Raw genomic sequence first — 11,782 nt, forward strand, 5'->3', positions numbered from 1 at the left:
ATAGAAACTTTTTACATTTCAAAATGGCCCCAATGGTAAATGTCTCTCGGTTTGTGCTTTGATTCAGAATGGCGACTACATAGGGTGGAGTCGAGGGGACGGAGTAGGAGGTCGTCAGAGTACAGACTTCGGTGACTGGAGAAAGAGAGTGGACAGAGAGGAGTGGTTTGGGTCTGTGTGGGTGTGGCACATCTACAAATAGCTCCACTTTGTGCCCTACATTTCTTCACTTAAGTTTCCCTCCCAGTTGCCCAGTGGGACAGTTGGGTCACAGCACCTCCAGCAGCTCCATCAAAGCCATCCAAATAATCAACCAGCCATGAGCAAGTCCTACTCTTCCTCAGCCCAGTCCGCCTCCTCATACCGCCGCACCTTCGGCTCAGGCGTGGGCTCTACTCCGATGTCTTCAATGTTCTCCAGTGGAGGAGGAGGAGGCCGCTCCTCTTCAAGCCGCATGTCCTCCAGAGTGTACGAGGTCAAGAGCGCCGGCCTTCCCTCTTTCTCCAGCTACAGAGTGTCGTCTGGTGCCGGAGGAGCTGGGTACGGCTCCTCCACAGCCATGCGCACCTACTCTGGCGAGAAACTTGACTTCAACCTGGCCGACGCCATGAACCAGGACTTTCTCAACACAAGGACCAATGAGAAGGCCGAGCTCCAGCACCTCAACGACCGCTTCGCCACCTACATCGAGAAGGTGCGCTTCCTGGAGCAGCAGAACGCGGCGCTGACGGTGGAGATCGAGAAGCTGAAAGGTCGCGAGGGGCCCGGCCGTGTGGCTGAGATGTTTGAAGATGAAATGAGGGAACTGAGGAGGCAGATTGAGGCCGTGTCCAACCAGCGTGCCAGAGTGGAGGTGGAGAGAGATAACCTGGCTGATGACCTGCAGAAACTTAGACAGAGGTAATGCACTCAAGCTGAATGATATACACTTTGTATAGTTTTGATACTCAGTTCCCAGAAAAGAGGTTCTCTTTGTTAGGATTGAGTCCCAGGTTGATATTAAGATGATGTATAAGGTAGAGTTTAATCTCTGACACACTGCACCTCTATAATTAGCTAAATTGCCTTCACCAGAGGGTTCCAACCTTTTCAGCCTGTGAGCTTTTGAATAGAAGCAATTTCTTCTCCCTACTATTACCACATCTAGTGAGCAGTTTAACCAGTGATGCTCATCTTCACAATTATTCAAAGCATTAAGAATCCTGTTTCCTGCAAATATGTCCTTTATTATCCCCAAAATGTGGCTTCTACAGCAGCTCACAGATTTCCCGAGGCATCCTTCTCTTTTGGAGGAACAGAGGAGGATAAGCTCACTTTAATGACTGTTACGTTCCACTAACTTTTTCTTAAAAAGGTTTTATAATTTATTCAATTTATTTAAGAGACACGTCGTGGGGGGAAATGAAGGGAGTACATGAGTGAGAGAGGCTCATAGGAGCAGAGTTGAGACAGATGGACAGGTAAGGTTTCAGCACCACAGCCAGACAGAAAGAGAGAGAGAGAGCTATAATGTGGGTACATCTGCCTATTTGTAGCTACTGGGTCAGCTCTATGAATTTAGAATCTCTGTCACCGCAACAACAAGCAACATTGCAAATAAACAGAGGGGACTCTCTGTGTGGAGTTTTCCCTGTTGTGTGTGTGTGTGTGGATATTCCATTAGGGATGGGATTAGGTTAATTGATGGATAAATAACCAGTCCAGGGTGTACCCCACATCCTCTCACCCCTTAACCCTATGTTAACTGGGATTGGCTCCAGCTCCTCTGCGACCCTCATGTGGAGGATATGGGACAGTATGTGTGTATGTGTGTGTGCACTTACAGGTGTTCAAAGCTATTATTCCTAGGACACTGCGGTCACAAATACAGATTTTACACACACACGTGCACAAACACATTTAGCACATATTCAAACGCCCACTTTTCTTTATCAGACCTTTTTTTTAAATGCTGCCTGTGGTGTTGAGTGAAGATTGGCAAAGCACCTGCTGCTCTGAGTGAGATCAAAATACTCCCCCGCCAAGAATGTCAGTGCACACATGCTGACACACACACACACACACACACACGCACAAACATGTTTGCATAGTGAGAACCCTCATAGACATGATTCCCTAGCCCATAACCCAACCAAAAGCCTTACCCTAACCCTGATCCTAACCCTAACCTAAAGGCATTTCAAACCCTAACCCTAAAACCAGGTCTTAATCCCCCAAAAAGCACTTTAAAGATGTGAGGACCAGACAAAATGTCCTCACGCCCTATGGTTTGTACATGATTTGGTCCTAACAAAGCTACTTTCATTCATTTGGAATCTTAGATTTAAATGCAACCAGGTTCTCAGAAATTTGATACTTGCCTCGTAGGGACCAGGTTTAGGTCCCCACGAGGGAGTGCTGGTCCTGACAAGGTCAGTGGTTATGCCAGACAGAATCCTTCAGAGGTAACAAGTACACGCACACACGTGCACACTCACCCCAGAGGAAGAGCTGCAGATTACAAAGTGTAAAAACCTGTTATTGGTTCAATTTCTCTTTTTCCCCTGCAAGGTAGTATTTGCAGGTACTTTTGCTGTTCCGGCAAAAAGCAAGAAGTAGAATGTAATTGCCACACACACACACACACACACACACACACACACACACACACACACACACACACACACACACACACACACACACACACACACACACACTCTCGGGAACATTAATATGAATAGCACAGCAGTAAAGTTTGTTAAAATATTTTCCGGCGAGGCACAGTGGAGCAGTTTAAATATGTATAATATGCAAAGTGCTGTACAGATCTAGCAACTCATTTAAGTCCATTCCATTTAAAAGATAAATAAAACGGAGCACACACTGTCTTAACAGTGTTGCCGTTTATTTATACAAACATTTAACAGACGGAAATGAACAAATAGTCATGAATATGAACCAGAGACACCTTTACAGTGAAATGTTCATTCTGGGACCAGAAACCACCAAGGGCAGACTACATCTTTGTCACATTGACATTGTGAGAGCAGCTGCACCATAGATAACTTTAGGAATCAAAGAGCAAGTGTGTGTGTGTGTGTGTGTGTGTGTGTGTGTGTGTGTGTGTGTGTGTGTGTGTGTGGATAATCCTTGGTTTAATATAGTACATCGTTCAGTGTCATGGATATGCTTCCCGTTTGCCGTGTAAGGTCAAAATGCTGCGAACTTTACCATACTTCATAAAGATGTGTGTACGTGCAGGTGCATATACGAGAATAAACTTTAGGTTGGGATGTGATTGTCTCGCCTGTTCTACTCCTCCTTTAATCTACCGTCAGCCAAAAAAAAGGAGCTGAGAGCAGAAGTGCTGGAGATATTCGCTGTGGTATCCTAGCATATCAGTCTGGCACCAGTTGGTCCCTGAGGAAGACGCCATATTCTCCCCACACAGTTGTTGAGTTTGTGTTAATACATGTTCCAACTACTCCTGTTTCATTTCCATTTTTTTTTTGCAGACTGCAGGACGAGGTTCATCAGAAGGAAGAGGCTGAGAGCAACCTGTCTGCTTTCAGAGCCGTATGTATTCTATTTCCATAAATTTCCAACTAAATTCCCTCTTGTATCTTTTAGTCTTTAGTCATTTTCAGGCTTGTTTTCTTGCACGGACACATCCTTAGTACAACTTTCCCCTTTATCATCAACCACTTTCTTTCCCTCAGTTTTTTTTTTTCATCTTTTGGTTTCCACTTTAATTGTGTATCTGTGTTGTGTTTCATTCAGGATGTTGACAATGCCACTCTGGCCAGGCTGGACCTGGAGAGACGCATTGAGAGTCTGCAAGAGGAGATTGGCTTCCTGAAGAAGATCCATGAAGAGGTTTGTGGATCCGACTATGAATTAGGTGTGGCGCTGCCTTTCAGTGCGACACACCTACAGTAACATAGCTGTGCACTACATGTGTAGTGTATCACGTAACAAATATCCTGTAATATCAGACGTGAGTCTCTGTCGGCATGCATGCAGGATTGAATGTGTCACACTTGTACACACACCCGTCGATGTTAAAACACATCCATTAGCCGCATTTACACAACCTCACATTGTCGGTCTCTTTTTCATTATCTCTTCACACATATTCAGTACCGTTAATCCGTCTGCTGTGTCACATTTGTGCACAGTCACTCGCACACATCAAAGCAGACAGTCAGACACATGCTGGCATACTTGAGTTTCCTTTTTGTTATTCTGTCTTCCCCCGCCTCAACTACGACCTCTCAGAAACTGCTGATACGTTGAAGGAAATATGTCAGCTGTTGTGTCTCTGAGGGCTTGTGTGTCTGTCTCTCTGTGAGTGTGTGTGCACGCACATGAACAGATGCAAAGTTATTTATGTCTTTTCGAAGACAGCTGGGTGGGAGGAAAGCTGTATTTTTGACACTTGTGTTATCTGGGTAGATATCAATATGTGGGGAATGTCACGTACCAGAAATGAATCGCTTTAGGCTATACATTGATATCATCAACATAGACTGTACTGAATTATGTTTTAGGACCTTTCATGTCATCCAATCAAGTGTTGTGAGAGGGACAATATGGCTCTCACTGATCCATTTACAAAAATCGAATTTAAGAATTAACATTCATAATTACGCTTCTTTTAAATTAGTGTATAAGTATTGTATAGTGTATAAGTACTGAAATCAATCCCTGTATATGTGCATTGGGAGTGGGTGATCTTCACATAGTCCAGTAGCCCACAAAACACAAACCAAACACTGACTCCGGATACTGGTCATTATCACTATAAATATTATTAATTAGATGTGTTGTGTGTTTGTACAGTGTGTGTATATATTTGTTATTGAACAAAATTATATCACAATATATATTGTTATTGAATAAACCTGAAGGGCCACTGTAAGTTTTCCCCACATTGAAGGAAGGAGATCAAATGAGGATTTAGTAACATTCTGTAATCTCACCACTTTTCATTCATTCATTCATTCATTCATTCATTCATTCATTGTCGACCACTTTATCCTCCACGTCGTGCAGTTCACCCTGTACTGTGGGAGAAAACTTTTGCGAGGTCACTAGATGGCACTAAATCTTTTTTTTTAAATATTAATAATAATAATGATAAAAAATGCTGTCACATAATTTATATTTCCTTTATTCATTTCAAACGAATCATTTTTTTTTTTCTCAGGAAATCCGTGAGCTGCAGAGCCAGATGCAGGACACTCAGATCCAGATCCAGATGGACATGTCCAAACCCGACCTGACTGCTGCTCTGAGGGACATCCGCGTGCAGTACGAGGGCATCGCCGCCAAGAACGCGGCAGACGCCGAAGACTGGTACAAGTCTAAGGTATAGTGGTGGCACACACACACACAAACATACACATGTGTGCACTGCTGATAGCTCACTGATCCCCCCTCTCTCTCTCTCTCCAGGTGACCGATCTGAACCAGGCCGTGACTAAGAACAGCGATGCAATGCGTCAGGCCAAGCAGGAGAGCATGGAGTTCAGACACCAGATCCAGTCCTACACCTGTGAGATCGACTCTCTTAAAGGCACCGTGAGTATAAGTTTCAATTTCCTCACACTTGTGAATCGTTTCATTGCATTTTCACAATTTCCTCAGTCTGATTCTGCCACCATGTTGTCTTTTTGTCCTTAAATTCACTCATAATTTACACCTTCACCCTTTCCTTTCAGTCTCTTCCAGTCTGTTTTAGGCTAAACTATGTTTCTCTCTCCCCCTGTAGAATGAGTCTCTGATGCGCCAGATGAGAGACATGGAGGACCGCATGGGCCACGAGGCCTCTGGTTTCCAGGATACTATCTCACGCCTGGAGGAAGAGATTGCCAAGATGAAGGTATTTAGCATATCACACTTTGAATTCATCATTTCAACTGAATCTCTGGTTATGAAAATAAGTTGTTGACAGAAACCTTTTAATCCACTGACTAAAAGGATGACATGGCCCGTCACCTGAGAGAGTACCAGGACCTCCTCAATGTCAAGATGGCCCTTGATATCGAAATTGCAACATACCGCAAGCTGCTGGAGGGAGAGGAGAGCAGGTGTGTGTGTGTGTGCTCGTACTTTTCTCGCTGAAACGTGTCATTTTGTATTTAGGCGTGAATACATGCTCCTGTTATCACTGACACTGTTCATGATTATTCACAGGATCACTACCAGTGGACCTGTGACTTCTTATTCCTCCATTGGATTCAGAGGTGAGAGGAAACGCCGCACAATCTACTCTCCACACACGAATATCCATAGAAATCCATTTCACATTCCACATGAGTCAAAAAAAAAGACTAAGTATAGCTTGTGACTGTATATGGCAGGTGCTATTTTGAGGGGATTACACACATGCATGTGCAGCGTCACATTCTGTCCACTGTGTGGTGATATATGAACTCTCAAAAAAAAAAAACAACTCGCTCGGCTCTTTGATTTACAGAGGCAATCGTCACAAAACCACACATCAATAATCCTACAACTTAGCCTCCCTGTTTACAGACGAAATGTGCAATTACTCTCTGCCAGTGACCGCTCTCACTACACTTTGCAGCTGCTCAAATAAAAACACTGAGCAATAATCAGAGATGATGATTTATTAGGCACGGCAAAGATTTATTAGCACCAGTGATTTTCTGTGCGGGGTTTGTCTTTTAAGTGGCATTTATTCCCGAGTCCACAGACTGGACTGACGCCTGCCATCTCAAAGTTCACAGCGTGTCTGTAGAGCACATATAGGGTTTGTGCAACGGCAGCAAGAGCGACCGGAGTTTAAGAGCTGTTGTGTGAATGTGTGCTTACAGAGACCAGTCCTGAGTCCCAGAGTCAGCGCTCATCAGAGGTTCACTCCAAGAAAACTGTTCTCATCAAAACCATCGAGACCCGAGATGGAGAGGTTTGAGCACACACACACAAACACACACATTTTCCATTTTTACGTCATGTATTTTACATGTAGTTTAGCTATGATGTAAATAATTGTGCAGTTTTGATTCTTTGTTGTATATTATATTCTCACCCAGATAAAGTATTCTATGAGCCAGGGCGCTAGTGCCCAAAGTGTAAGTCTGGTTCCAGTGTCTTTTGCCACCTGTTCACCATAGGTTTGATTTTTTCTTCACCCCCACCTTCAGCAATAAACTAACGTTCACAAGTGCATTTGGAAGCATGGGGAAAAAACAAAAACCACGTGTCAAACTCAAGGCCCGGGGGCCAGATGTGGCCCACTACATCATTTTATGTGGCCCGCGAGGTCTATGCTGCTTTAAGCAGTGTATCATTGTATATGCATCATGCGACGAATGAAATTGACATTGAAATATCCGCCAATGATCCCAAAATGTCCATGAAGAGAAAGATTGATGCAGATGGAAGGCAGTTTCAAGAACGATGGGAAGGCGAATACATGCGAAAACCGGTATGTCTTTTGTGTTACGAGGCGGTGAGAGTACAGTCTACGTCGGCATTTTGACACCAAACAAGGAGCCAAGTATGCCAAAGTTAGCCTACAAGTTACATCTGGCCGTTTGAAGGCAAACATTATACTGATGTGACCTTCACTGAAAATGAGTTTGACACCCCTGCTCTAAACAAATCCCCGCAATGTAGTTTGCATCGACCCTGTAGACACTTGAACATAGACGGTAACACGTGACACTGGCTTCCACGAATAAGCAGCTTCACTGTCAGCCCCTGGACACAGTATTTCACACGACACAATTCAGTGTTGCACATAAGCAGCACGAGCATCAACCTACTCACCGTTGCTCGAGGATAATTTGTCTATATATTGTTTTCAACCGTCTGCAGATGTTTGTTGTTTTACGTCTTTTGTTACAGTTTTGCACATAATCTCTTTCTGTCCTCCTCAGGTGGTCAGTGAGTCCACACAGCACCAGCAAGACATCATGTGAACAAACTGAAGAAACATTAGAAACTATAAAAAAGAATAAATGGAAAAAAAAAAAAGAAAAAAAAATACTTAGCTATTTACATTTTCCTTTCTTTACTATGATGATTTTTAAGCCGAGCCCATTTTTAGATGAGGAACACTGACCAATTTAAAAGGAAACCATTGAATTATATAAGTGGATACATGTATCATGATACAATGCAATAATGCACTGCATTCCAGTCATTTCTTTCCACCTCTCAAAATAAAAGACACAAGTCCGTCGTAAATTGTCGATAAATGTAATTCAAAGGCGAGAGCAAAGTTCAAAGTCACAGCAAATATGGAATTGTTTTCAAGGTGCGAGACAGATCAGTGGTCCTGACACACTATGATGTGAATGAATACAGAACATTAAGCTAATCTTTCTGAGCAAGTGCACAAGTATATGCACCTAACTAGCTGATTTGAGGGAAGTGTGACGTTGGTCTGAGGTTTGATTAAATGTCAGAAGCACAAATGTCTGAAGGAAAAGGAACTCAGAAAGTCAAGTTTGTGCTGTTGTTTTCACAGTATCGTGTGTGTGTGTAAGGGTAATCATGTCAATGTGATGCGCTGGGACAAAATCTCAATAAAGAAAGACATTTATTACGAGCACTTGATGCTGGAGAGTTTAACACAAATGTAACTCTAGTTTAAGACAAATGTTTGACTTTTGTGTGTGTGTTTCGTGAGAATTCATGCTTTTTTCAGTGGCTCCCTTATGCAATGCTTCCACCCAATGCATTAATCATCTGATGTGGACCAAAAATGATTGTAGTTTTTCAAGCCAAGCGTAACACTCCTCTGACTTTTAATTTACTTTTATAAAGAGAATAGGATAGGGGATGCAGTTCTTTTTCAAACTATCAGTGCTTGGCCTTGGCGTAGAGCGAAGAGAAGAATGAACAATAGCTTTTAATGAGCTGGTCCTCGCCGAGCTTTGTTTCTCGCAGAAAGCAGATTAGCGGCTCCCAAGAATTACAGTCGGCGCGGTTTGTTTATGTCGAAGTCGCTGGACTGAAAATGTCAGCGCCGATAACAAAGAACCAAAGTGTGGGGAGGAGAAAATAAAGAGACTGACAATAAAGGAGCGAGCGAGACCGAGAGTGTGGCGCAGAGAGAGAGAGAGAGAGAGTGAGGGAAACAGAGGGGACAAATGTAACAGGAAGGTTATTCAGAGACACACAGGGAAAGAAATGAGAGGGAAGATTCATGAGAAATAATAACAAAGAGAGTTGCACACAGAGACGGCTAGAGAAGGTCATTCCATTGCTGTAGCTCTAATTAGTGGGCGCCATGTTGGTCAAAACTCCAAGTCTCCATCACGTGGTTTGTTCACGGCTCTGCCACAGCAACAATGTCAGTGATAAGGAGGCAACAAGTCATTAACTTCCTTCGAATTAAGCCATTTTACTTCTCTGACCTCTGCGCTATCAGGCGCTGGAAGTACACATTGCTTTTTCTTAAAGGGTTTTAACCTTTTTGTGTTTACATAATTACTGCACCGCAAATGTCGGCTGGGATACGACAAGTCGGAGCGAACCACCAAGCCACATTCTGCACTGTTAATGATGTAAACGTACACTTAGCAGTACTTAATAGAAACTTGGGATGGTGGCTTGTGAACCTCAGCTAATTCAAGTATTTCTGTGTTCAAATTATACAGATCTATAATATCTGCCATAGATCTACTGCGGATTTCATAGGAGTGCACGTTTATAAATAAGGGTTCCAAAAGGGTCCTTCTACAAGGGCTGAGGTTCTACCTGGAACAATTTGCTTCTGAAAAACCCTTTCCTGAAGAAAGGGTTCTTGGTGGAACCCTCCAAAAGGGTTCCAGGTGGAGCCAAAAAGGGTTCTCCTATGAGGACAAGCCAAATAACCTTATATGGTTCTACTTAGCACTTTTATTTCTAAGAGGGTTAAAAAGTGAATGCTCAATTATTTAAACATAATCATGAATGCTCACCTCAATTAGCAAAAGACCGTAGGAACAGCAGAGACCACAAGGTTGAAGAACCACAATGTTTATCATATTTTAGGTCCATACAAATTCATGCGCAATACCAACAACAACAACAACAATAATAATAATAATAATAATAATAACAACAATAAACAAATGTAAACAGGGTGGTATGAAAATTGTTTGCCGTCTCAAAATCTCACAATGGCAGGATGAGAACAACAACAAAAATAGAAGTGCATCCACCACCCAGTATAACATAAGCAATCAAGGTGTGAACAGGGGGGGTGGAGAAAAAAACACATATTTGTACATTTAAAAACTATTTACAGTCCAATATCTACAATAAAGACATTATCCCAACATATTTTCAGCAGTGATAAGCAAATAGAGAAGACGTGTAAAAGAATTATTCACCTAATTACAAGCAAATCTCAAAAGGTCCAAGATTTAGAAGAAGAAGGATTTTGTTTCCAGTGAAACAGCAGAACGAAAGGTGATTTAACATAATACGTGAAAAGAGGAGAAAGAACATTTACCTGGACTGTGTAAAAAAAGAAAGAAAGAAAGAAGAAGAACCTATTCACTGAGACTGAATATTGTCATGTCAAATATTCATTATTGTTCTGCTTATTTTTGGATTACTGAAGAGATTGCAGTGTGGTCACTGTAAACAGTCAGATTAGACTGCTCACTTTCAGCTTGACGTTTTTGCTGAAGAGGACTCGTTTGTTTTTACATTAACAGTCACACACAAAAACACAGACACATTGGAAACGGTTACACAAGGATTCTCATGCATTAACGGGTAAAAGTGAAAATCCCCGTTCATTACACAAAGAAGTGCACAGCCAGCTAAAGCCCAGATCCACCTCAGCATGTCGACGTACAGCGCTTTAGTCATTAAGTAAAGTAGAATTGACTTGTTTTCTTTAATCTATATTAACTTTTAAAAAATAAGGTATAAAACGAACCATACAAAACTTAAATAGTTTGTTTCCAATGTTGTGAAAATGCATGTTTGTCGTTTTGGAATTTTAGATTTGTTCATCTTTACAGAAACTGCACTGAAAATGCTTCCTTTACAAAAGTCCTCACCTCCCTGGAGGGTCAGCACAACAACGGCATGTTTGTGTGATTTAATTTAAATAAATGAAAGCATGTACATACAGACATATTCACACACAAACAGTTAAGGTCCAGTAGTAAACATTAGAGGGCGCCGTTTGTGGGGAGTTTTCATTTTCTTCACTTTCACTGTCACTTACAGGAGACTGAAACCCCGTCTCTTTAGCGCCAGCTAACGTGTCAGAACTACTGGATTCACATTTGTCTCAATGAGGATATCGGTGAAAAAGACAGTGAACATAACAGTGCAAACATGACTACATACATCATCATTGACCCCCCCCCCCCCTCTCCCTGGCCACTATTGGTATGTGCCATAGCTCGTCACAGGGCTCATTTGCCTACTCTCTCGCACACTTTAAAAACACTTTATTGACATTTTTTCTCTCCATTTCAAGTCAACAGTCAAATACATGGATCACCACCATGTATCGGACATGATGTTAGTTATGTTTGAACAGCATTTGAAACACATTCTGTACCAATAGATTGGGATCAGTGGTGGAAAGGGAATGTGAGAGCACTGTTTGAGAGAGCCATGTCTACAAACAGATTTACATACAGTAGCTTTAAATTCAGTGGAAAGAGGACACAAGGAGGGGAGGGTACAGCTGCGTGGGGGCACGAGAGACATAGCACGTTCTCCTCGGGAAAATGGCAGCAACGTAGACAATGACGTCTCACCGAGTGCGCATGAGTTAAATTACATTAAAAAACTATCCTTAATGGGAGATGCT

General features: G+C 42.3%; 1 protein-coding gene across 1 annotated transcript; it reads left to right on the forward strand.

Annotated features, from left to right (window-relative positions):
- Nucleotides 1-212: 212 nt before the first annotated feature.
- Nucleotides 213-8,563, forward strand: LOC310943105 (desmin-like). The gene is made up of 10 exons (XM_083908619.1): nt 213-900; nt 3,495-3,555; nt 3,760-3,855; nt 5,189-5,350; nt 5,437-5,562; nt 5,753-5,863; nt 5,962-6,071; nt 6,178-6,227; nt 6,822-6,913; nt 7,890-8,563. The coding sequence occupies exons 1-10, from the start codon at nt 320-322 to the stop codon at nt 7,929-7,931; spliced, it is 1,431 nt and encodes a 476-aa protein (XP_083764745.1). The 5' UTR covers nt 213-319; the 3' UTR covers nt 7,932-8,563.
- The last annotated feature ends 3,219 nt before the right edge of the window (nt 8,564-11,782 follow it).

Source organism: Microchirus variegatus (genome assembly GCF_963457635.1).
Source record: "Microchirus variegatus genome assembly, chromosome: 22".
Taxonomy (NCBI): domain Eukaryota; kingdom Metazoa; phylum Chordata; class Actinopteri; order Pleuronectiformes; family Soleidae; genus Microchirus; species Microchirus variegatus.